The sequence below is a fragment of the Podarcis erhardii genome (assembly GCF_964252035.2).
Source record: "Podarcis erhardii genome assembly, chromosome: 4".
Taxonomy (NCBI): Eukaryota; Metazoa; Chordata; class Lepidosauria; order Squamata; family Lacertidae; genus Podarcis; species Podarcis erhardii.
Window position 1 is genome coordinate 4,114,650 of NC_138508.1, and position 27,146 is coordinate 4,141,795.

The 27,146-nt window shown below is 45.3% G+C and overlaps 2 protein-coding genes across 7 annotated transcripts in view; one reads left to right on the forward strand and one right to left on the reverse strand.

Annotated features, from left to right (window-relative positions):
* Positions 1–27,146, forward strand: part of LOC309340983 (uncharacterized protein) — a 71,701-nt gene that overhangs the window by 30,042 nt on the left and 14,513 nt on the right. Inside the window, exons 3-4 of one of the 6 annotated variants that reach the window (XM_081860342.1) lie at positions 165–246; positions 529–611. The exons of 3 other annotated variants lie outside the window; for them this stretch is intronic. In XM_081860342.1, coding sequence (XP_081716468.1) covers positions 165–246; positions 529–611 — 165 coding nt within the window. Of the gene's footprint in view, positions 1–164; positions 247–528; positions 612–19,406; positions 19,490–27,146 lie in introns of all 6 variants that reach the window. 2 more of the 6 variants (XM_081860343.1, XM_081860341.1) reach the window with 2 other exon arrangements.
* Positions 5,526–6,311, reverse strand: LOC309340607 (tigger transposable element-derived protein 1-like; the record flags this gene model as incomplete). Its single annotated transcript, XM_081859492.1, has 2 exons — positions 6,239–6,311; positions 5,526–6,064 (listed from the first exon to the last, which is right to left on the reverse strand). Exon 2 carries the CDS (start codon positions 6,036–6,038, stop codon positions 5,526–5,528), a length of 513 nt encoding a protein of 170 aa, XP_081715618.1. The 5' UTR covers positions 6,039–6,064; positions 6,239–6,311.

Here is a 27,146-nt window from a genome sequence, read left to right on the forward strand (position 1 = left end):
GGGCTCCAAACAGGACAGAAAACATCCCGTAATGGTCTGCTGATGGCCCATCCTTTTTCTGGGAAAGCATCCATGGAATGTGATCTCACACCTTTCAAGTCTTTGTCATTCTCTTTCTAGTATTTCTCACCATTCTCTGTTTTGAATCCTTGTTTCTTTCTCAGGGAAAGACTCTCTTTGCAAAAATAGGCCATATTTCCTCTGAGGCAGAGAGGCTTTTGTTGGACACCAGAGAGAGGCCACTGGGTAAGGAGGAAGGTGGTTTTTCTCCGTTTAGTCTCATTCTGTTGGCTTTCCAACTCATCTGAGGGTTTTTTCATCTTGTTTTGGGGGGAGACAGTTGGGAACAATAATCCAGAGGAGGGGAGATGTATTTTTCGCAACTAACATCTGAAATGCACCCAAACATCCAAATGCACTCAGCAGGCGAGACTTTCTCAAAGGCCCCTCTGTAGTTTGAGATGCACTGATTCACCTGTGAGACAAGAAGGCACTCTGGGCCTTCCCCTTACCTTTTTTCTCTTGCAGGTGACACAGTGATACTGGCTAGACCTCTTCAACCATCTCTGAATGGGGACAGAATGGAAGCAGCGGCTGTGGAACCAGATCAGGTCAGGGGAAGCTGCCTTGTGGGGACAGAGGTCAAGGGGTGGAATAATGTCCTAGCTCAAGGGGTGGTGGTGAACAACACTGTTGTCTCAGAGGAAGACATTTCCCTTTTTCTTTTAGGGTCCAGTGTGCTTTGAAGATGTCGCTGTTCGTTTCACAGACGAGGAGTGGGCGTTGCTGGATCCTGACCAGAGAGCTCTGCATAAGGATGTCATGGAGGAGAATCGTGGGATCGTGGCCTCTCTCGGTAAGGCTCCCAGTGGATTCATAATATCTGTTTTTAAATTCAAAACTCCATATGTGACGAACCTCATATATTTTCACAAAACTCAACAGCGCCCCCTACAACACCGGATATCGCAATACCCCCCAAAAAACCTTGAATAGTAAATTACTGTTTTTTCTGTGAATGTTCTTCCTCCAGTTGCAGGTTATTAAACAAGGATCAGTCTGGTCTGAACTCCCCAGACCCTTTTGACTGTAAACTTCAGAATTGTTTGGGAAGTTGAAGTAGCTTCTGTCAGGTTTTCAGTTTTTGTTTTTCCTCCCGTCAGTCTTTGGTTGTCCAAAGAGAAGACTGACATTGGAAACGGAGGGATGCCATGATGGAGGCCAACAAAATCCATTCAAGAGAAGAGCCAGGCTTGTCGAATCACAGGTTCCCCTAAGGATGTCGGTTGATCCCCGTTAATTAATGCACCCAACCCTTCAGAAACCCATCCATCTAACCCACTTGTGTTATTCCTGCATTACCAGAGTTAACAAGCATTCTTCCTTAATTTCTCCCTGAGGTGCTAATCCATTACTCTTCATTGCAGATAGTGATGGACTGGAAATCAAGGACAAGGGTGACCATGACAAAATCCACACAATGGAGAAGCTGAATAAATATCTTGAATGTGGGGAATGTTCCTATTCCTCTTCGCATCAAAGAAATCTCATTAGGAAGAAACCCTATAGGTGCATGGAATGTGGAAAGAGCTTTAGTCAGAGCTATTCTCTCACTTCCCATCAAAGAATTCATACAGGGGAGAAACCCTATCAGTGCTTTGAATGTGGAAAGAGCTTCACTCACAGCCACCATCTCACTTCTCATCAGAGAATTCATACAGGGGAGAAACCCTATCAGTGCTTTGAATGTGGAAAGAGCTTCACTGATAGCTCCAGTTTCACTAGGCATCAGAGAATTCATACAGGGGAGAAACCCTATCAGTGCTTTGAATGTGGAAAGAGCTTCAGGGAGAGCTCCTCTCTCACTTCCCATCAGAGAATTCATACAGGAGAGAAACCTTATCAGTGCTTTGAATGTGGAAAGAGCTTCACAAATAGCTCCTCTCTCACTTCTCATCAAAGAATTCATACAGGGGAGAAACCATATCAGTGCTTAGAATGTGGAAAGAATTTTAGTCAGAGCGCCGGTCTCACTTCCCATCAAATAATTCATACAGGGGAGAAACCCTATCAGTGCACGGAATGTGGAAAGAGCTTCATTCACTGGGCTCATCTCACTTTCCATCAGAGAATTCATACAGGGGAGAAACCATATAATTGCTTGGAATGTGGAAAGAGCTTCATTCACAGTGCTCATCTCACTTCCCATCAGAGAATTCATACAGGGTAGAAACCCTATCAGTGCTTTGAATGTGGAAAGCGCTTCACTCACAGCCACCATCTCACTTCCCATCAGAGAATTCATACAGGGGAGAAACCCTATCAGTGTGTGGAATGTGGAAAGAGCTTCAGGAAAAGCTCCGATCTCACTAGGCATCAGAGAATTCATACAGGGGAGAAACCCTATCAGTGTGTGGAATGTGGAAAAAGCTTCAGTCAGATCGCCAGTCTCACTTCCCATCAAAGAATTCATACAGGGCAGAAACCCTATCAGTGTGTGGAATGTGGAAAGAACTTCAGTCAGAGCTCCACTCTCACTTCCCATCAGAGAATTCATACAGGGGAGAAACCCTATCAGTGTGTGGAATGTGGAAAGAGCTTCAGTACGAGCTCTGATCTCACTAAGCATCAGAGAATTCATAAAAGGGAGAAACCCTATCAGTGTGTGGAATGTGGATAAAGCTTCAGGAAAAGCTCCAATCTCACTATCCATCAAAGAATTCATACGAAGAGTGGAAAACCCTTCATTATACAGCTTTCATCGCTAGGGAAAAATACACGACTTTAAACAGGCCTTTGGCTGATTGACATCTAATGCCCTTTTAAAATGTGGTGGGGAGGTGGGGGTTACGGGTTTTGGGCTGTGTGTTTTGTGTTTTCATTGTGTGATTTTATGTTGTAACCGTCCTAAGACTTTTGGGTATATAGAATAAGAGCCAACTCTTAAGAGTCTGAGGGGTCTTTATCCCACAATAAGATATGTGAGGGGGCCACCCCCAGTTCATAGGAACAGCCATTCAAATGGCATGTATTGGAAGACACAAGATCTACCCACCCTGGAAGAATGGCAGATGAAGGTCATGGAGTATATGGAACTGGCGGAAATGACTGGCAGAATCCGAGACCAGGGAGAAGAGTCGGTGGAAAGAAGATTGGAAGAAATTTAAAGACTACTTACATAAATACTGCAAAATTAATGAATGTTAGAATGATGTCGGAATGAAGTTAAGTGGTTTTAGCAGCAATGTTATAAAGGAGTATGTAAAAATGGATTGTTATTAGGTGAGAATGCAAAGTTATAATACATCAAGGTAAAGGATTAAGATAAAAACAAGGAGGGAAAGGATTTGCTGAATTAACTAACTGAACTGGAATACAAAAAAAGGGAGGTGTGAGGAGGTCAGGGAAAAAAGCAAATGAAAGACAAGACATGAAAAGATTGATTTGTTTTTAACGGTTTTTTATTTTTCTGTACTTCCCCCCCCTCTTTTTCTTATTTTGTAACCTTTTTTGAAACTTTAATAAATATCTTTTAAAAAAAACAACAAATGGCATGCATGCACCGCATCCTGTGACTGTTTAACCGAGGCGGGGCTTACTAAACATCTCCGATATTTTATTCAAATTGGCACCCCTGCTATAGGGTGCTATAGAAGTCAAATAAATGCATAAATAAAACAAAACCATCTTGGTCGCCTTCCAGCTTGTCCCAGCTTCTTCTAGCTTGTCAATATCCTTCTTAATATTATCATTTTAAAAATTTATGTGCCCATCATCTGAAGATTTCATGGTGATTCACAACACAAACAGACAGGTTGAAAGCATGGCTTTCTCAAAAACAAGTCGAGCTAGAGAAATCTCTCTTTTTTCTTTTCTATTTTTGGATGGAGGTACAGACTGATTCTCAGGGGACTGCTGTGGTAATAGTGCATCTCGATTTTAGTAAGGTTTTTGTCAAAGTCCCCTGTGATATTTATGTGAGGAAGCTGGTAAAATGTTGGCTAAATGAGGTAACTGTTAGGTGGATTTGACTGACCAAACCCGAAGAGGACTCCTTCATGGTTCCTCCTCATCCTGGGGAAAAGTGACAAGAGGGGTGCTGCAGGGTTCTGTCCTGGGCCCGATGTTGTTCAACATCTTTATAAATGTCTTGGATGAAGGAACTGAGGGAATGCTCATCACATTTGCAGACGACACCAAACTGGGAGCGGAGGCCAATGTGGCAGAAGGCAGAATCAGATCAAGGGCAGGAATAGTACCACTTTCTTCTGCCTTGGTCAGGCCCCACCCAGAATACTGTGTTCAATTCTGGGCATCACAATTTCAGTACCTTAAATTTTGTTGGCCTGGGGAAATCAAGAAGCTTGGGCTACACATGCCATATTCCTTTTATAACAGGTGGCAAATGTTTATCGAATACATATATTGTCAAGACTGTTGCAGGAATCCACCCATCACTCGTGAGAAAATATGGCATGATCTCTTAAAATTATCAAATGAAACTTGTAACACATGTCAAGATGAAAGTCTGCAATTTCATCAGGACATGTTATTTGTTGTTTACTGTTGTAACTATTGCTTTCTCAAAATTTATCTCTGTACCATGAAGATAAATAAAAACAATGTTTTTAAAAATGGTGTGGAAATCAGGTGTCCTCTTCCATTAATCTGCTTGCATGTGTTGCGTGTTATTTGGAGTCTGTTACTGCCAGTTATTTCACATTATCAATGTGTTTCTGTGTGTTCAGCACACATGATTGCTGGTGTGTTTTTTTGGTCTGGCAGCAAGTGTATTTTGGAATTCCCTGCCACTTGACATCAGGCAGGAGGCTTCACGGTCCACTTTGCAGCATTCAACTTTGTTACCGTTGCTGAGTTTGTGATAGCTAAATACAGTGGTGCCCCACAAGACGAAATTAATTCGTTCCGCAATTTTTGTCGTCTAGCGAATTTTTCGTCTTGCGAAGCACGAAATCCCATAGGAATGCATTGAAAATCAATTAATGCGTTCCTATGGTCAAAAAAAGTCCAAACAAAGCCAAATTTGGTACAACAACAGTTTATTAACTGCTCTTTAAAGTCACACATACTGTAAAGAGCAGTTCAAAAATTGAAGGGAAAATAAATTAACTTTATAAACATGACAGAAAAACATTTAAAAATCAACAAAGTGTACAGTACATTTTCTAAGACTCTGGGGGACCACTCGAAGAAGGCTCCTCTTCCACTCTTTGCTTCTTGGTCAAGAACCTGTCCATAGTCTGCTGCTTTATCCGCCTTTTCAGCAGCTTCCTGAAAGACGACATGACCCTCGTATCATAAAAGTTCCCAGCGTCATGTGCCACGTGCTTCTCATGGTGGTGTAGATCTGCAAAAGTCTGCACCTCCTTCCACTTCTGGCAAATGTCCCTCAGTCTTTCGGAGGACAGCCGTTCCTCAGTTGCTTCCTCCTCTTCCAGTGAGGCCTGCTCCTGCGCAGCCTCTGCCTGCAGAAGGTAGCCCTCCGTCGTCACAACCTCCAGGAACTACGCTGCAAAGTCTTCAGCCGCAGGAACATCAGAACTGGCAGCCTCTCCATGCCTGACCACACTGTGGATGCCAGATCTTGTCTTGAACCGGTCAAACCAACCTCTGCTAGCCTTGAAGACTTCTGGCTCGGCTGAGGTTCCTGGCTGTTCCCGGATGAGGTCAGCGTGCAAGGCCTTGGCCTTCTCACAAATGACGGCCTCAGACACTGTGTCCCCTGCACGCTGCTTCTCTTCTATCCAGATGAGCAGCAACTTCTCGACCTCCTCCAGGACAGCTGGGCGGTTCTTCACAATCCTGGTGACTCCCTTGGCTGCATCAGTCGCCAGGATCTTCTCCCTCATCTTCAGGATGGTCCCGATGGTCGATGGGTTCCTGCCGTACTCCCTGGCGATGTCCGTCACACGCATTCCGCCGTCGTGCTTCCAGATGATCTCCTTCTTCATTTCCAGCATCACCTTCTCCTTCTTCCTCTCGCCGGCCACCACAGCAGCAGTCTTCTTGGGTCCCATGGCAGCACAGCTCCTACCTTCGTAAACTCAGAAACAGAAAAAAAAATCAGTGATGTGCTTCAAACCCAAAAAATACAAAAGCAGCCACCCACCCACCACACAGAAATTAAAACCCAGAACCAAGGCCTTGAATCCCAAGCACCCCAACCCCAAATCCAAAATCCAAAAACCCCCAAAAAAGTTTTAAAAGTTTAGCTTACCAAATGGATGAAAGAGAAGTTCTGGAAAAGCTTCAACAATCAACCACCGAAGTCCTCAGAAACCTCAAATGGCTGAAAAATAAGTTTAGGAAAAGCTTCAAAAATCACCAATGTCTTCAAAAACCTCAACTGCTCCCACAGACACGCACCAACCCACCCACAACACAGAAATTGCAAACCCCTCCCCAACTGCTCCCCCAGCCCCTCCCCAACTGCTGCAAACCCCTCCCCAACTGCTTCCCCACCCAGACAAAAAAAAAATTCAAAAAATAACAACATGGCCAGCACTCAGAAATTCAAACTCAGAAAATTTTTCAAAAAAAAACAACCTGGCCCAGTGGTCACAGAAAATCATAAAAATTCCCCAAAAAACCCCACATGGTCCCAGATTTCTGCAGAAACCTCCCCAACTGTTCCCCTAGCCAGCCAGCACTCAGAAATTCAAACTCAGAAAAAAAAAAATTGAAAATAAACAACCATGCCTAGTGGTCACAGAAAATCATAAAAATTCCCAAAAAAAACCCACATGGTCCCAGATTTCTGCAGAAACCTCCCCAACTGTTCCCCTAGCCAGCCAGCACTCAGAAATTCAAACTCAGAAAAATTTTCAAAAAAAATCAACCTGGCCCAGTGGTCACAGAAAATCATAAAAATTCCCAAAAAAGGCCCACAAGCCCCCAGATTATCGCAAACCCCTTCCCAACACCAAGTCCTTGAATCCCAAACACCCCAACCCAAAATCCAAAACCCCCCAAAAAAGTTTTAAAAGTTTAACTTACCAAATGGATGAAAGAGAAGTTCTGGAAAAGTTCTGGAAAATCTTCAAAAGTGAGCAAAGTCTGAGAAAAGGCTACCAAACCACGTGCTAACAGTTGCTCCTCGAAGTCAAGTCGCAACTGCAGCTGCTCAAGCTAAGCACCCTTGGTTTTAACGGTTTTTACACAAAGGAAACAAAGTCGCGAGACGTTTTCGTTTTGCGAAGCAAGCCCATAGGGGAATTCGTCTTGCGAGGCAAATCGCGGGCGAAAAAACCTTTCGTCTAGCGAGTTTTTTGTCTTGCGAGGCATTCGTCTTGCGGGGCACTACTGTAGTGAGGAGAGAGAAGCCAATCTCCTACGTATATCTGAATAAATTGAGAAAGTCTGGTTTTCAGTAACTACGATTAAGCTAAGTTAAAATGCTAATATTCACCTCAACTTTCTAAGCACCTGCACAGGCATGTTTTTAGCAGATTCCCCAAAAAGGTGGGAGGGAGGTGCCTGCTTGATCTCAAGAGGCAGGGAGTTCCAAAGGGTCTGTGCTGCCATACTAAACAATGGAGGTCTTGCGTGGCACCTGTAGTTCAAGCAGTCAAGTGTCTGCCTGTGGGGTAAGGAGGGGATCTCATGGGTAAACTGTTCCCTATGAGAATGGAAAGGCCTTGAACTGGGTCTGGTAGCCAATGGGCAACCAGTGATGCCCCCTGAGCCAAAGGGTCATATGCCGAGAAGGCCTCGCTTTGACAGCAATCGTGCTGCAGCATTCTGCACCGGCTGAATCTTCTGGACCAAGCGCAAGGGATGCCCCACAAGGAGGGCACTGTGGTCATCCAGCCTTGGAGAAGCGAAGGCGTGAGGCCAGGCTCCCCCGGTCCTGGAATGTGGAACCATCTGCAGTTGAAATCCACATATTTCTATACCAAAGTGAAATCTGGAAATCATGTAAGGTTTTCAGTGCTGGGTAGAGGTTTGGGTGTTGGACTCTGTGACCTGGGGGACCAGGGTTCGAATCCCCACCCAGCCATGAAGCTCCCTGGGGTGACCGTGGGGAGAAAAAGGTGGAATATAAATGGAATAACTGAAATAAATAAGATTTTCTATTTTGGGGCAACAGAGGTTCTGGCAGCCGCTAGCCTCCTGGTCAAGAGTTCATGAGTGCTGACGAAATGGCAAAGTGGCAAACCTAGAGCCCTCTCTGTGGGCACACGCACTGTGATCCCAGCAGGGCCTTAGCCTCCTTGCCCGAGCGAGGGGCTCGCCGGTCTGTTTTTCCAACTCGAGAGTAAGCTGCCTTGAGCTCAGCAGGGCCTGACTCCCAGGCCAGTAAGTGTTGTGTATTGAGTCAAAGGATTTTATATCTGTATTATTATTGTCTGTATTGCATTAGGGTAAAGTAACTGCCTTTTGGTTCCAGAGGGTACAGCTACTATTGGTTCATTTAAGCTGCTGTATTTGGATCCTCTGTCTTATTGGTTGCCTCCAAAAAGGACTGTGATTGCCTGATATTGTTCCCTCCAAAATGTATCCTTTCTAGCTAGTTCCCTGTCCCTATAAATGTAGCTCTCCCCTCCTCAAGTCTCAGTCTTGTTGCTTTAATAAAGAAGTGTTACTAGAGAACTGTCTCCAGCATATTATGTCTAGAGAGCTGAAATCACAAACCCCACGTCACAACAACTGGCGACGAAGGTGGGATCCGGAATGCTGAGGAGCGGTTAAACGCAGCCCTGCCTCAGAGTCCAGATTGTAGCTAAGAACAAGACTCACTGGCCAGCTGAGAAGACGACCCTGCCCACAGGACAATGGAGAGTCCAAGGGTATTGGAGCCCTTCCAGCCATCAGAGCCCCACACGTGGGAAGACTACGTCGAACGCTTCGAGTTCTTCACGGTGGCTCAAGGGATCACCGATGCCAGCAAAAGAAGGGCCACATTCCTGAGCTACTGTGGGCCTGAGACCTTCAAGCTGGCCAAGGCATTGCTTGCCCCAGCAAAGCTAAGTGAGACATCTCTCAAAGATATTCTTGCCTGCCTAACAAGCCATTTAGCGCCTACTGAGACCAAGATGGCCCGGCGGATGGAGTTTCATAAGAGGCAGCAGCGTGCTGGGGAGTCTGTATCTGCATTTCTAGCTGAACTGCGGAAGCTCGCTCAGCACTGCGACTTCCAAGATCTGGAAGAGACTCTCCTGGATCGGTTTGTCGGTGGTCTGAGCAGCAGGAAAGCCAGAAGACGCATCGTGGCTAAAGAAGAGGTTACCCTTGCTTCAGCCTTGAAGGAGGCCACCGCCACGGAGAATTATGAAAGAGAGGAGTTTGATGCCAGTCGCAGGGTCCCTAAGCCACAGATAGAAGTTGCACATGCCATGGACGAGCTAGAGGCTACTCCGAGCCAGAGCCCAGTCCGTGGGGTCGAGTCAGTGCGTCAGGCCTGCACAGTGCACAAAGATCACCGAGGCAGGTGCCCTGGTTGTGGCGGAAACCATGAGCGGAAGAGTTGTCGTTTCCGGGATGCTATGTGCCGGACGTGCGGAAAGACAGGTCACATCGCCAGGGTCTGTAGATCGGCGGCGTTGGGAGCGACAGGAGCACCTAGACTGGAGCATCGCAGATCGGCCACAGCGAACCATGTTCTAAAGGACTGCCACTACGTAACGGAGATCAACGGGAGGGTCGTGCAGTTTCCAGCGCAAGGCAAGGCACACGTCAAGGTGAAGATTGAGGGTCAGCTGTGCGACATGGAGGTGGACTCCGGATCTGGATTCACTATCGTGTCAGACCAGACCGCGAGGACATTCTTCCCCAGGGGTAAGTTGCCCCCTCTGGAGCCCTTCCCGGCAACTTTGCAGTCATACTCAGCGGGCCACATCCATGTCATGGGAATGTGTGCCGTGAGAGTACAGTTCCGGGACAAACAGGCGGTACTCAAACTGGTGATTGCGAAGGGCAGTCGCCGCAGTCTCCTGGGCACTGACTGGTTTCCCACCCTGGGACTGAGTATATCAGGGCTTAATTCAATCCAAACCTGCCCTGAGATGAGCGAGGCATTATGCAAAGAATTTGCTGGTCTCTTTAATGGAAAACTGGGTTGTTATAAAGGGTCCCCAGTTGACTTCGAATTGGACCCTGGGGTGGCCCCAATCCGACTCAAACCAAGACGAGTGCCATTTGCACTGCAACCCAAGATCGAAGCAGAGCTGGATAAAATGGTCAAGCAGGGAGTTCTCTCACCCGTGGACTCCGCTAAGTGGGAGACTCCAATCGTCACGCCCCTTAAAGCAAATGGGGAAGTCAGGATCTGTGCTGATTACAAATGTACTATCAATAAGGCACTCAGGGGAAACTCATACCCCATTCCAGTCGTATCACATCTGTTGGCTAAACTGGCTGGGGGCAAGGTGTTCGCCAAACTTGACCTGGCACAAGCTTACCAACAGCTGCCAGTAACCCCACAATCAGCGGAAGCACAGACTATTGTCACACATAAAGGGGCATTCAGAGTTAACAGATTACAATTTGGAGTTTGTGTGGCCCCAGGGATTTTTCAAGGGCTCATGGAACGCCTGTTAAGAGGTCTGCCGGGGGTCTTGCCATTTTTTGATGACGTTTTGATTGCTGGAAAAGACCCACAGGAACTGGTTGCGCGTGTCCGTGCAGTGTTGCTCAAGTTCAAGGAAGTGGGGTTGCAACTAAAAAAGGAAAAATGCAGTTTTGGGGTGCCAACTGTGGAATTCTTGGGGTTTAAAATTGATGCATCAGGCATCCACCCCACAGATGCTAAGGTTAAGGCCATCATCGAGGCACCACGACCACAGAACAAGACGGAGTTGCAGTCATTCCTGGGACTTACTAACTTTTATCATTCGTTCTTACCCCAGAAAGCTTCGGTAGCTGAACCATTACATAGACTGTTGCAGAAAAAGAATGTGTGGCGATGGGGGCAGGAGCAGCAGAAGGCTTTTGACTCCTTGTGAGGAATGCTGAGTAGCAAGAGCGTCCTTGCTCATTATGATGAATCGAAGCCGCTGGTCCTGGCATGTGATGCCTCTCAATACGGTCTGGGGGCGGTGCTGAGTCATAGGGAACCGGATGGGTCGGAAAAGCCCATCTCTTTCTATTCCCGTACGTTGTCGCCCACGGAGCGCAACTATGCTCAAATTGACAAAGAGGCGCTTGCAATTGTGGCAGGAATCAAAAAGTTCCATGATTATGTGTACGGTCGTCATTTCTCCATTGAAACGGACCACAAACCACTGTTGGGGTTGTTCAACCCGAACAAACAAACGCCACAAATTCTCTCCCCCAGAATGTTGCGTTGGTCTATATTCCTGAACGGGTTCCAGTACACCTTGACCCATGTGCCGGGGAAATGGTTGTGCCACGCTGATGCGCTGAGTCGATTGCCCCTTCCTGGCGGGAGCAATGAGGATCCTGCTCCAGCGGAGCACATAATGATGCTGGAAACACTTCCGGGGGCTCCTGTAACGGCTACTGATATTGCTGAGAAAACGAGGAAAGATGCTGTTCTCTCCCGTGTGCTCACTTGGGTGGGGAGGGGGTGGCCAGGTGGTCCGCAGGAAGACAAATTCAGGCCTTATGCGACAAGGCAGCACGAGTTATCCATGCATAAGGGTTGTCTCCTGTGGGGAGATAGGGTGATCATCCCAGCACCACTGAGAAACAGGGTTCTTGAGACGCTTCACATGGGACACCCGGGAATGGTCAGGATGAAGTCGCTAGCCCGATGTTATGTGTGGTGGCCTGGAATGGACCAGAACATAGAACAATGGGTACGAACATGCAAGGCATGCCAAGAGGTGCGGCCAGAAGTGGCCAGAGCACCAGTTCACTGGTGGGAGCAGTCCAGAGCTCCCTGGAGCCGGCTGCACTTAGATTTTGCTGGGCCATTCCAGGGGAAGGTCTTTTTGGTTATCGTCAATGCATATTCCAAATGGTTAGAAGTGGCGATGGTCCCTAGCATGGCATCAGCTGCTGTAATCAAGGTGTTGAGGCAGCTGTTTGCAACCTACAGGTTACCTGAGACCATTGTATCAGATAATGGGGCAGCTTTTGTATCCCAAGAATTCAGGGCATTCTTGGCTGATAACTTCATAAGAGGGGTCACATCCGCGCCCCTTCACCCATCCTCCAATGGGCAGGCGGAGCGCATGGTAAGAACGGCCAAAGAATCCATTGCGCGCTTAATGGAGGGTAACTGGTCAGCTCGCATTGCGCGAATGTTATTTTTGCAGCATGCGACGCCGTGTACTGCGACGGGCAAGTCGCCAGCTGAGCTGCTCTTGGGTAGAAGATTGGTAACGGTGTTGGATTATGTCCACCCGGATAAAATGCCAAACCGTAATTCAAGAGCAAACCCCCAGGCTGAGACTGACACAACAAGGTATTTCGCCCCTGAAGATCTGGTCTGGGTGAGGAACTATTCACGAGGTTCGCGGTGGGTGGCTGGTGTGGTCACCCGGGCTAGTGGACCTGTGTCCTATTATGTGACCTTGGAAAATGGGCAAGTTTGGAAGAGACATATAGATCAGCTGAGGCGCCGGGCACTCAGCAGGGAGGAGTCTGATAATTCATCCCTGGCTAACGACGCAGAGCTGCAAGACCAGAGTGAAAATGGCCCAGAGGTGCAATCACCAGGGGTGTCAGCAAATGAACCAGGGTCTGCTAGTCCTCAGGATGACGAGGTACAGGTAGGGGACCCTGAGATGTCTGGGACTCCATCTGTTTCTGACGAAACCCCTATAGCAGCCCCCCTACCACAGGTGACACCCAATCCAGAACCGGCAACACCTGTTGTCAGGAGATCAAGTAGAAGTTGTAGGACCCCACAGTACCTGAGAGATTACGTCTGCTGTGCTCACTAGGGGGGGAGGGGTGTTGTGTATTGAGTCAAAGGATTTTATATCTGTATTATTATTGTCTGTATTTGCATTAGGGTAAAGTAACTGCCTTTTGGTTCCAGAGGGTACAGCTACTATTGGTTCATTTAAGCTGCTGTATTTGGATCCTCTGTCTTATTGGTTTCCTCCAAAAGGCAGGACTGTGATTGCCTGATATTGTTCCCTCCAAAATGTATCCTTTTTAGCTTGTTCCCTGTCCCTATAAATGTAGCTCTCCCCTCCTCAAGTCTCAGTCTTGTTGCTTTAATAAAGTGTTACTAGAGAGCTGTCTCCAGCATATTATGTCAAGAGAGCTGAAATCACAAACCCCACGTCACAACACCACCACTGTGGCAACGTGCTCAGGGAAGGCGTTTGGGGAGTTAAAATGTGAAGCAAGGCAGCCATTGGGTTGATCTAGGCCAGGCCCATATCCGGTCCATACACTCAGACACCCACTGCCCAGAGACACCCATAGACGGGCTGATAAGGATTGCCAAGGAAGGACAGGGAAGGGGCATGGCCAACTCCTCAGGCCCTGTCTCTAGGCAGAACTTCATGTATCTGCAGTGGTACCTCTGGTTACATACGCTTCAGGTTAGAGGTGCTTCAGGTTACAGACTCTGCTAACCCAGAAATAGTACCTCGGGTTCAGAACTTTGCTTCAGGATGAGAACAGTAATCGTGTGGCAGCAGTAGGAGGCCCCATTAACTAAAGTGGTGCTTCAGGTTAAGAACAGTTTCAGGTTAAGAACGGACCTCCGGAATGAATTAAGTCCTTAACCGGAGGTACCACTGTATGTGTAATGACCTGATTCAAGAATAAAGACCTGATTCAAGAATGTATAAAGGGAAGCCTCCCCTGTTGGGAAGGGACGGACCACGGAACTTATTCCTCCGTGCCATTGCTTGCTGCCGGCAAACTTAACTTTCTTGCTTTCATTCTTCTAATGTAATTCATTTAACTTTAATTCATTTGACCAGCCTGACTACTTTCTACACCACCACCCATCTGGCTGGGTTTATTTATTTATATTAATTTCTTTGTGTGCATGCAGACAATCATTATTATCTCATATTAAAAATTGGGAGAGGGTGACTCTTAGTACGGCCCTCCAGTGTACACTAGCGGCCAAAATTGTGGAACCTTCCGGACAAAATGTACAGTGGGGGGGGGAGTATTTGATCCCCTGCTAAATTTGCCCGTTTGCCCTCTGACCTACCATTAAAATTATGGACTGGTCATTTCTTGGTCAGAGGGCGAAGGGGCAAATTTAGGAGGGGATCAAATACTTTCCCCCCTCAGTGTATTTCCGAGGTTTGATGGCTCATGACACCACTTTGTTTTGGAGTAATACCAGAGCTTTTTTTTCTGTGGGGATGCATACTCATAAACATTTTGTGAATTTAACGGGAGAAGAAATTCACTGTATTTATTTTCCCAGATTTGAACTGTATTTAATTCTCCTGGTGGTGTTTTCCTTGAGTCAAAATGAGAGTACCCTAAACATTTCATTTTAAGAAAAAAACCACTGAGTTATACCATAAAATCATGTATCAATGGAAGTAAAATTTAATGAGGAATGTAATGCAATAACTTTTATGAAGGATTATTTATTACAACAGCAGTCATAAAGAAGAAACGTGAAAACACAGGAAAAATGAGATATGCCGGTTAAATGTGGTTTGGGGTTGCAGTTTGGGGACTCGGTTTGTAAAAGGTTCGCCATCACTGCGCTAGAAGGAAAGGAAAGTGGGGGGGGCGCCCCCAAAAAGCATCTCTGGAAGTGGGATAAAGAAAGAAAAGGCGGAGGGGAGAGAGGGGCACGCTGGGCTTGGCAAGGGTTAAGGGGAAGGGAGCTGCCTTCCTAGAGAGGCCAGGAAGCAAGGGGGGGCAGGTCCTCCAGAGCCAGGGCCCCTCCCTCCCTCCCCAGTCCTTTCCTGCAAGGAAGGGGGGGTGTTGCTCTGGTGTCCCTTCCTGGGATCTGGTGAGTCTCCTCTCTCTCCCCCCAGAGGGTGCAGTGGGGGGACGGGGGTCCCAGGGCTACAGCAGGGGAGGAGGCCGGGGGGGGCCTGATCTGCTCCTGCAGGGGGGGGGACCCCAAGTCAGGGGGGAGGAGAGGGTCCTGCCAGGGAGGGGCCAGGGCTGCCACGCTCTCCTTCCTGCAGATCAGAGGATCCCTGACTCCCCCGAAATCTCCCTTCTTCAAACAAAGGAGTCCCTGGGACTTCAACTCTGTGTGACGTCGCTCAGCCTCATTGCACAACAGAGGAAACATCTGCAAATGGTTTTCCAAAGCTGGACGAGGAGGTGGACTAGCCCCCCCCCAAAAAAAAGGTGGGAGAGAAAGGCCAGGAGTAAAGAGAGGGATCCCAGCCCAGAGTCTGGCTGCTGCATTGGGGACCAGTTTCCCAGTGTCTCCCAGGGCAGCTCCCCACGGAGGCCACTGCAGCCATCCCCTCGCCCCCAGAGCAGGGCATCCCAGGACCACATCCTCTCTCTCCCAAAGGGATTGTTGATGGAAAAGCAGCCAGAAATGGGCGCTGCTCCCCACCGAACCTCGAGGGACCTTGGCATCAGTGGCTGTGTGTTAAGCTGTCTAACAGAATAATAGTAATAAATTGCCCGCCTGAATTTCAAGTGAGAGTTGGCCCCGTCCACTTGACTCTCTGGGGTTTTCCAGATACATTCCTGGCCCTCAGAGCAAAGAAAAAGGGACCCCACCCCAGGAGTCTGTCTTGAGAGGGGCAGAGACTCCAAGTGCAAAAAAGGAGACAGAGCAGTGGAGTGGGGGTGGGGGGAGGGTGGGGTGGGGTGGGGGTGAGTAGCAACTCCTGAGGACCCCCGAGTGGGGACCCCCCACTAGAGCCAAGCATCCATTATTCACAAGATACAAATGACTCCCTTATCAGTCAGTTCTGACTTCATGCATTGACTGGAAGGCAGGAGCAACCAGGCTGATTCATCTCCCAGAAATCCCTTCACTTCCCTCCATATTTTGCATTGCAATCTTCCTTCTAGGAGAGCTAGAGGCTGCTTCTTCCTCCTCCTCCTCCTCTTCCTCCTCCTCCTCTTCCTCTTTCTTCTCCTTTTTAGAAAGGCCCTTTTCACCTGGCCTAGGGGTGAAGCCCAGACTCACCCAGCCCTACTGTGTTAAATATGTATTCTGTAGTTGACCTCCTTTGTAATGTTTTATTTTGATATCTTTAAGAGAATATTTGTTTTCTGTTATGTTGCTTTGACTATGGACTATATCATTGAGTTTCTTCCAATGGTTTTTTATTTTATTGATTTTGTGGGATGTGAAACTGCAGTCAAGTACAACATTCCTACAGTGAACACATTAGGGGATGTTTTCTACCACTCAGGAGAAGAGTTCCTGTTCATAGCTGTCAACTTACAGATTTGAAAATAAGGGACCAGCAGCCAAAATAAGGGATCAACAATTACTTTTATAAAGTACATATTTTGGTTCGTGCAAATGGCTTTAGATACCTATTAGGTCCATAAATTACCATATAGCATATATTCAACACAAAAAAACCAGCAACAATTTGTTGTTGACAAAGCAAGCTGGACATAGAAAGGGCCCCATTACCTTCAGTAGCTTATTTAAGAGACATCATCATTAAGGGACAATAGCGGGACATGGTGCTGGAATAAGGGACTGCCCCGCCAAATAAGGGACGCTTGACTGCTATGTTCCTGTTTCCTCCAGAGCAGGGACAGACTTCCACTCCATGTGACTTGAAGAGGGTGCAGTCTGTTGTACTAGCATGGAGGAGCACACGGCCTCCATGTTCTGATCAGTGTGTCTTCTCCATTTTGTATGTTGCTGCGTGTTTGGAGAAGTGACTCCTTAGTCGCAGTCATTTGGGACTAACTTCTTTATGGAATAGTTCTAGTTGTTATATAACCTAAGCCTGCCTTCAGGGATATGTCTGTGAACGTGAATGAATCTGTGAGTAAACTACTTTTATATTAACGTGAGTCAGATTATTGTGTTTATTAATTTAAGAGGGATTGGAAGGGATTTTACCAGGAAGGAATTTTTAATAGTAAGACTCAGATGAGTCAGCAACAAGCTGATCGCTGCGTAATCTAAAAAAGGGGGATGTATGGAACTCTGCTAGAATATGGAACTTGCTAGTGCATTTTAGGAAGGATATCATTCAATAATATATCCTCTCCTGCCTCCCTAATCATCCCCATAGATTTAATAAGCTGTAAACCGCTTTGAGATTTTTCTTTAAAATATAAAGTGTTATAGAAATTTAAATAAATAAAATAGCTCATGGTTTGGGCTGTGGTGCAGTCCAGCCCTGGTTCCCTCCAAGACTCATCCATGCTTGCTCAAGGAACCTTTCTTCTCCTGATATTAGACAACTTTTGTAACTGAACAATGTATTTGCTTTGTAGGATTTGCTAGCGCCTCTCCTTAAGACAGACAGAACTTGGCAGAAGACCAAAGGGTTCCTTCCGATCTCTCAGAGGCTTCCTGAGAGCACAGATGGGTGAGCGAGATTCAGCTGGCCCTGGAACAGAAAGAGGCCATGCCATCCAAACTGGGAGCAGTGGGGGGTTCTGGGAAGACTCTGTGCAGAAGATTCTGGGTGAGGAGGACACCCTCCGCTCAGAGGTGCAGAGACAGCAGTTGAGGCAGTTCTGCTGCCAGGAGGCCAAAGGACCCCGAGAGGTTTGCAGCCGACTCTACCACCTTGACCATCAGTGGCTGAAGCCAGAAAGGCACACGAAAGCTGAGATGCTGGACCTGGTGATCTTGGAGCAGTTCCTGGCTGTCCTTCCACCGGAGATGGAGAGCTGGGTGAGGGACTGTCGAGCGGAGACCAGTTCCCAGGCGGTGGCCCTGGCCGAAGGTTTCCTCCTGAGTCAGGCAGAGGAGAGAAAGCAGGCTGAGAGAAAGCAGGTAAGAGAGACTTTCCTCTGGATACTCCCAAGGGGCTCCAAACAGGTCGGAAAACATCCCATAATGGTCTGCTGATGGCCTTTATTTTTCCTGCAAGGCATCCATGGAATGAGATCTAACACCCTTCAGGTTTTTGGCCATGGCATTCATTTTATATTCCTTCTCATCATTCTCTGTTTTGTTTTTGTTTTGTTTTTTTATAAATATTTATTAAGGTTTTTAAATATAAATGCACACATAATAAACAATCTTACTTCTATCACAACAATTTCATCACTTCTTTGGACTCCCTCACGTCTCCCGCTCCCATTCACATCGTTAAAATTTTTTTCCAAACAAATTATCAACTTGTTTACAATCTCATGTCCACTCATTCAAATATAATCTAGCACTTCTTCCAAAAAATTTTATATTTTCTTTAGTCTCACTTATCATCAAATTTAAATCTAGTTTAGTGGTGAGCAGTTTTTTATAATCTAGCATCCTTCTTAACATTCAACCAAATTACAATGTTTTTGTAGATACATCTTGAATTTCTCCCAGTCTTCCTTCATCTTCTCTTCTCCCAGATCACGGATTCTGCCGGTCATCTCGGCCAGTTGCATATAGTCCATCAGCTGCATCTGCCACTCTTCCAGTGTGGGTAGATCTTGAGTTTTCCAGTTTTTTGCGATGAGAATCCTTGCTGCCGTTGTTGCATACATGAAAAATGTTCGATCCTTCTTTAACACCTTCTGGCCGACAATACCCAGAAGGAAGGCCTCTGGTTTCTTTGTGAAGGTATACTTAAATACCTTTTTCAGCTCATTATATATCATTTCCCAGAAGACCTTCACCTTAGGGCATGTCCACCAGAGGTGAAAGAATGTTCCTTCATTTTCTTTACATTTCCAACATTTATTATCAGACGAATGGTATATTTTGGCAAGTTTAACTGGGGTCATGTACCATCTATATATCATTTTCATAACATTTTCCTTCAGAGCATTACCTGCGGTGAAGTTCAGCCCAGTGGTCCACAACCTTTCCCAGTCCTCAAACATAATGTTATGCCCAATGTCCTGTGCCCATTTTATCATAGCCGATTTAACCATTTCGTCTTGTGTATTCCATTTTAGCAGCAAGTTATACATTCTAGATAGTACCTTGGTCTTTGGTTCTAACAATTCTGTTTCTAACTTCGATTTCTCCACCTGGAACCCTAACTTTTTGTCATTTTTAAAAACTTCTTTAATCTGAGCATAATGTAACCAGTCTCGCACCTTATCCTTCATTTTCTCCAAACTCTGCAATTTCCAATTGTCTCCATCATTCTCTGTTTTGAATCCTTGTTTCTTTCTCAGGGAAAGGATCTCTTTGCAGAAATGGCCCTGGATTCCTGTGAGGCAGAGAGGCCTCCGTTGGACACCAGAGAGAGGCCAATGGGTAAGGAGGAAGGTGGTGCTTCTCTGTTTAGTCTCATTCTGTTCGTTTTCCAACTCATCTGTGGGTTCTTTTCATCTTTTGTTGCGGGAGATAGTTTAGATTCACTGATTCACCTGTGAGAGAAGCAGGCACTCTGGGCTTCCCCCTTACCTTTTTCCTCTTGCAGGTGACAGAATGATGCCCGGAAGACCTCTTCATCCATCTTTTCTTGGGGAGAGAATGGAAGCAGTGGCTGTGGATCCAGATCAGGTCAGGGGAAGCTGCCTTGTGGGGACAGAGTTCAAGGGGCGGAACAATGTTGTAGATCAAGACGTCGTGGTGAACAATATTGTTGTCTCATAGGAGGACATTTCCATTTTTCTTTTAGGGTCCAGTGTGCTTTGAAGATGTTGCTGTTCATTTCACAGATGAGGAGTGGGAGTTGCTGGATCCTGACCAGAGAGCTCTGCATAAGGATGTCATGGAGGAGAATCGTGGGATTGTGGCCACTCTTGGTAAGGATCCCTTTGGAATCATAATAACTGTTTTTAAATTCAAAACAGCTCTCTTTGATGAACCTCATATATTTCCACAGAACTCAACAGCGTCCCCTTAAGACACCTGGGATTACAATATTGCAGCTTCTAAACAAGGATCAGCCTGGTCTGAACTCCCCAGGCCATTTTAACTCAACTTCAGAGTTGTTAGGGAAGTTGAAGTAGCTTATCGAATCACAGGTTCCCCTAAGGATGTCGGTTGATCCCCGTTAATTAATGCACCCAACCCTTCAGAAAACCATCCATCTAACCCACTTGTGTTATTCCTGCATTACCAGAGTTAACAAGTATTCTTCCTTAATTTCTCCCTGAGGTGCTAATCCATTTCTCTTCATTGCAGATAGTGATGGACTGGAAATCAAGAACAAGGGTGACCATGACAAAATCCCCACAATGGAGAAGCTGTACAAATATCTTGAAAGTGGAAATAATTCCTATTCCACTTCCCATCAAAGAAATCTCATTAGGAAGAAACCCTATCAGTGCATGGAATGTGGAAAGAGCTTCAGGAAGAGCTCCTCTCTCACTTCCCATCAAAGAATTCATACAGGGGAGAAACCCTATCAGTGCGTGGAATGTGGAAAGAGATTCAGGAAGAGCTCCTCTCTCACTTACCATCAAAGAATTCATACAGGGGAGAAACCCTATCAGTGCGTGGAATGTGGAAAGAGATTCAGTCAGACCTCCTCTCTCACTTCCCATCAAAGAATTCATACAGGGGAGAAACCCTATCAGTGTGTGGAATGTGGAAAGAGCTTCAGTTTCAACCACCATCTCACTTCCCATCAGAGAATTCATACAGGGGAGAAACCCTATCAGTGTGTGGAATGTGGAAAGAGCTTCAGTTTCAACCACCATCTCACTTCCCATCAAAGAATTCACATAGGGGAGAAACCCTATCAGTGTGAGGAATGTGGAAAGACCTTCACTGATAGCTCCTCTCTCATTTCCCATCGAAGAATTCATACGGGGGAGAAACCCTATCAGTGTGTGGAATGTGGAAAGAGCTTCAGGAGGAGCTCACATCTTTCTGCCCATCAAAGAATTCATACAGGGGAGAAGCCCTATCAGTGTGTGGAATGTGGAAAGAGCTTCAGTAGGAGCTCACTTCTTTCTGCCCATCAAATGATTCATACAGGGGAGAAACCCTACCAGTGTGTGGAATGTGGAAAGAGCTTCACTCACAGCCACAATCTCACTTCCCATCAAAGAATTCATACAGGGGAGAAGCCCTATCAGTGTGGAGAATGTGGAAAAAGCTTCAATCAGAGCGCCGGTCTCAGTTCCCACCAAAGAATTCATACAGGGGAGAAACCCTATCAGTGTGTGGAATGTGGAAAAAGCTTCAATCAGAGCTCTCATCTCTCTTCTCATCAAAGAATTCATACGAAGAGTGGAAAACCCTTCATTATACAGCTTTCAGCACTAGAGAAAAACACACGACTTAGGCCTTTGCCTGATTGACATCTAATGCCCTTTTAAAATGTGGTGGGGAAGTGGGGGTTACAGGTTTTGGGCTGTGTGTTTTGTGTTTTCATTGTGTGACTTTATGTTGTAACCATCCTGAGACCTGTGAGTGTAGGGAATGAGAGCCAACTCTTAGAGTCTGAGGGGTCTTTGCCCCCCAATAAGATATGTGAGGGGGCCACCCCCCAGTTCATAGGAACAGCCATTCAAATGGCATGCTTGCACCGCATCCTGTGACTGTTTAACGGAGGTGGGGCTTGCTAAACCCCTCCTATATTTTATTCAAGTTGGCACCGCTGCTATAGGGCAGTATAAAAATGAAATAAATATAATAACACCATCTTGGTCGCCTTTATCTGCACATGTTCCAGCTTGTCAATAGCCTTATTATTATCATTTTAAAATTCATGTGCCCGTCATCTTAAGATTTCACGGTGCTTCACAACATAAACAGATAGGTTGAAAACACGGCTTTGTCAAAAACGAGTCAAGCCAGAGAAATCTCTCTTTTTTCTTTTTCTTTTTTCGGATGGAGTTACAGACTGTTTCTCAGGGGACTGCTGTGGTAATAGTTCATCTTGATTTCAGTAAGGCTTTTGACAAAGTCCTCTGTGATATTTATGTGAGGAAGCTGGTAAAATGAGGCTGAACTTGGTAACTGTTAGGTGGATTTGACTGACCAAACCCAAAGAGGACTCCTTCATGGTTCCTCCTCATCCTGGGGAAAAGTGACAAGAGGTGGGCTGCAGGGTTCTGTCCTGGGCCCGTTGTTGTTCAACGTCTTTATAAATGACTTGGATGAAGGAACTGAGGGAATGCTCATCACATTTGCAGACGACACCAAATGGTGAGCACAGGCCAATGTGGCAGAAGTCAGAATCAGATCAAGGGCAGGAATAGTACCACTTTCTTCTGCCTTGGTCAGGCCCCACCCAGAATACTGTGTTCAATTCTGGACATCACAATTTCAGTACCTTAAATTTTGTTGGCCTGGGGAAAACAAGAAGCTTGGGCTACACATGCCATATTCCTTTTTTAACACGTGGCAAATGTTTATCGAATACATATATTGTCAAGACTGTTGCAGGAATCCACCCATCACTCGTGAGAAAATATGGCATGATCTCTTAAAATAATCAAATGAAACATTAACACATTTCAAGATGAAAGTCTGCAATTTCATCAGGACATGTTATTTGTTGTTTACTGTTGTAACTATTGCTTTCTGAAAAGTTATCTTCTGTACCATGAAGATAAATAAAAACAATGTTTTTAAAAATGGTGGAGAAATCAGGTGTCCTCTTCCGTTAATCTGCTTGCATGTGTTGCGTGTTATTTGGAGTCTGCTACTGCCAGTTATTTCACATTATCAATGTGTTTCTGTGTGTTCAGCACACATGATTGCAGGTGAGACTGAATAAAAGACTTCCTAGGAAATTCCCTTTGACTGGTTCTGCATTGTTTCAAATGTGACTTCACTTACACATAAGAACAAACAATATGTATTCCTGACAAATCATACCATTGTCAGCTAATTAATCTCCACCCCAACAAACGCTGCACTTAGCATGAGCAGCTGCTTTCTTCCCATTTCTTAGGTGGAAAGAACTGATAATGAAAAGGAAGAAGGGAGATAGACCCTTTCCCTCAACCTTTGGGGATCTGGGGGGCTTCGTTTCACCCCTTAGTCCTGCTCCTGAAAGCTTGACAGATGTGGAGTATTTGCTCACACTCTGCCATGACTTAAAAATCAACCTTTTTGACTTTTTAAAGAAATGATATTGCAGTGCTAAAAAGGCTCAAGAAAGCAATTCCTGTAGTAGCTGGCATCTTAGCAAACCCAGTGCCACTCTGCCAACTGTCTCACTCCCAGCTAACTAATCTGGAAAGCTGTCTTGTCATCTCTGTCTGGTTTTTTTTTTATTTATTAATTTTTATTGATTATCAACACAAATTAAAAACAAAACAATACACACACATAAACAAACAAAAGACATATAAACATGTATAATTTCAAAACCTCTTTTTCATAAACCTTGTTTCCCCGACTTCCCCTTACCTCCCCTTTTCTGCATCCCTGTTCTAACCTTTTTTCAGCAACTCCTCACCCCAATCCATTAATACCATCTTCTTATTATAATTTTTTTCTCATACTTAATGAGTTCCAGCTGTAATTCTATATTTTCCTTTCCCTTGACATTTTAACACTCATGAATTTTACAACAGTTTTTAAGATATGCTTTAAATTTCTTCCAATCTTCTTCCACCGTCTCATTCTCTTGGTCACGGATTCTGCCAGTCATCTCCGCCAGTCCCATATAGTCAGTCACTTTCGTCTGCCATCCTTCCAGCGTGGGTAGTTCTTGTGTCTTCCAATACTTCGCTAAGACAATCCTTGCTGCTGTGGTAGCATACATAAAAAACGTCCTATCCTTCCTTGGCACCAGTTGGCTGACCATGCCCAGGAGGAATGCCTCTGGTTTCTTATGAAAAGTACACTTAAGTACCTTCTTAATTTCATTATAAATCATTTCCCAGAAAGCCTTAATCCTCGGGCAGGTCCACCAAAGGTGGTAGAAAGTACCTTCAGTCTCTCTCATTACATTTCCAGCATTTGTTATTGGGCAGATGATAGATTTTTGCAAGCTTGACTGGTGTCATGTACCACCTATAAATCATTTTCATAATATTTTCTCTTAAGGCATTAGATGCCGTGAATTTTATACCGGTGGTCCATAACTATTCCCAGTCAGCAAACATAATGTCATAATATCTTGTGCCCACTTAATCATAACTGATTTTACTGTCTCATCTAGTGTATTCCACTTCAACAGCAAGTTATACATTCTTGACAAGTTCTTAGTATTGGGTTCTAACAGTTCTGTTTCTAGTTTTGATCTCTCCATCTGGAAGCCAACTTTCCTGTCTTGTTTAAACACCTCCATTATTTGATGGTAATGAAGCCAATCTCTTACTTTCGACTTCAATTTCTCAAAGTTCTGTAATTTAATTTTTCCACTCTCTTGCTCTAAAATTTCGCCATATCTTGGCCATTTAGATTTCATATTTAATTTTTTCACCTCCTTAGCTTCCATTGGTGACAGCCACCTGGGGGTTTTATTTTCCAACAAATCCTTATATCGGATCCAAACATTGTATAGTGCCTTCCTGACAATATGGTTTTTAAATCCTTTATGCATTTTTACCTAGTCATACCATATATATGCATGCCAACCAAATCTATTGTCAAACCCTTCCAAATCCAAAATATCCGTGTTCTCAAGAAGTAGCCAATCTTTCAACCAGCAGAAAGCTGCTGATTCATAGTAAAGTCTTAAGTCCGGCAGGGCAAACCCCCCTCTGTCTTTTTGTCATCTCTGTCTGTAAAGACTTCAGTGTCCTTTGAATTCACAATTAAGCATTTCTGGAAGAGGAAATGATATGCTTTTGTTTAGAAAGCACTAATAGTGGGCCACTGACTGTGCAACCTGCCAGCCCTGCCCTGTAGGAACCTCCAACTTTAAAGATGGATCTTTTCGTGTGGCAGCAAGTATACTTTGGAACTCCCTACCACTTGACATCAGGCAAGAGGCTTCACGGTCCACTTTGCAGCATTCAACTTTGTTACCGTTGCTGAGTTTGCGATAGCTAAATATTGAGGAGAGAGAAGCCAATCTCCTACGTATATCTGAATAAATTGAGAAAGTCTGGTTTTCAGTAACTACGATTAAGCTAAGTTAAAATGCTGATATTCACCTCAACTTTCTAAGCAGCTGCACAAGCATGTTTTTAGCAGGTTCCCTAAAAAGGTGGGAGGGAGGTGCCTGCTTGATCTCAAGAGGCAGGGAGTTCCAAAGGGTCTGTGCTGCCATACTAAACAATGGAGGTCTTGCGTGGCACCTGTAGTTGAAGCGGTCAAGTGTCTGCCTGTGGGGCAAGGAGGGGATCTCATGGGTAAACTGTTCCCTATGATAATGGAAAGGCCTTGAACTGGGTCTGGTAGCCAATGGGCAACCAGTGATGCCCCCTGAGCCAAAGGGTCATATGCCGAGAAGGCCTCGCTTTGACAGCAATCGTGCTGCAGCATTCTGCACCGGCTGAAGCTTCTGGACCAAGCGCAAGGGATGCCCCACAAGGAGGGCACTGTGGTCATCCAGCCTTGGAGAAGCGAAGGCGTGAGGCCAGGCTCCCCCGGTCCTGGAATGTGGAACCATCTGCAGTTGCTCAAAGGCACTTCCAGCCCCTGAGTCTGCCTGAGTCTCGGCTGGATCCGGAAGCAGCTCAAAGTCCCACGAGGTTCAACATCATCATCTTTAATTTGTATACCGTCTTTCTACCTTAGAATACTCAAGGCGGTTTACAAGCTGAAGAAACAAAAAATGTACATCTTATAACAATCTAATGCAATACAAAAATGAGATAATAAAACTTTAAAATAAGCAACCGACATCAAAAAGTAACATTCAACAATTATTAGAATAGTATAAAATAATAATATCAACATATAAAAGTTTAAACAGAAGTCCACTCAATAGTTACAGTAAATAATACAATAAGCTATAATCTGTAAAACAATGGCAAGGCACACTACATAAAATAATACAGTACAAATTGAGAAGCAGAGACTAGAGGATGGTTCATATGGAGAGAACCCTTGGCTTACCTTATTTACTTAATATTAGGTTGGCCAAGTCCTTAGGACCTTCAGGAAACCCAAATTTCAGATTGCACTGCAGAGAGGGAGTTCTGTGTGTCTTCATTTGTTGCAAAGAAGAAGAAGAAGAAGAAGAAGAAGAAGAAGAAGAAGAAGAAGATTTTTGTTTATACCCCGCCCTCCCCGGCCAAGAACGGGCTCAGGGTGGCTAACACCAAATATAAAATACAGTTTAAAAAAAAGCAAAAAACCAATTGATTAAAATGTAGCTTAAAATACAGCTTAAAATGCAGCCTTATTTTACTGGCAACTCACAAATCAAGACCAGAAGGGGATGAAATATTCACCAGGGTCAGCTATCCATGCTGGTCCTATATGGGCCAGCAAAAGGCCCGGGGGATAATTTATATGCAGGATCCCATATTGAAGGGAGAAGGAAAGGTTAAAAGAAGCTAAAGGGCTGCAGTTGTGGTTAGGCAGCTAGCAGAAACCGCAAATGTGTCAGCTCTGTAGGCCAGAAGCTGCTTCCTGTTTTCAGCTCTGCAGACTGGGAGCTGTTTCCTGTTTTGTGCTACCGGTTTTAGAAATGCTTTAGAAATGTTTTAGAAATGCAAGATATATATGCAGGGGATGAGAAAGGTTTCTCTCAATATTCTCTGTACCTCGTACCTAAGAAATCTGCACCTAAGCTCTGTACTTTGTACCTAAGAAAGGTTGCTCTCAAATATTATCTGCAGTAAATTCCTGTGCTAATCCTGTGCTAATCTTACTTCTGCAAATTTTGGCCAGACAGTTAGCACATCTGCCAGTGACTGTTTGCTAAATTTGTCTGGCAGGTCAAAAGTACATTTCTTAGCTTGCAAAAACATTTTAGCTGCTGTTTGCAGATTTAACCAGGCCTGCTAAGGAGGCCAGGAGGCCAAGGAGGCCCCCTTCTTCCTGCCTTATGCTTACTAATGCAAAAATGAGAAAAGACACGTACAAGCAAGAGGGGAGGGGGGAGTGCTTAGCTAGCAGAAAGGCACGTATGAGGAATGTTTAGCAAGCATTAAAAATGTGTTAAGCAAGCAATATAGATGTACCATATAAGGGAATAAGTTGAACATTTGCCAGCTGATTGGGCAAATCTGGAAAGGGTATGGGAGGGGGGAAGAGTGCTCAGAAAAGTATAAGAAAGTCTGCTGAAGTGTCTTGGGACACAGCCAGTTTGCAGGAGCTATCCTGCTGGTTGTCACTCTGCGCAGATTGC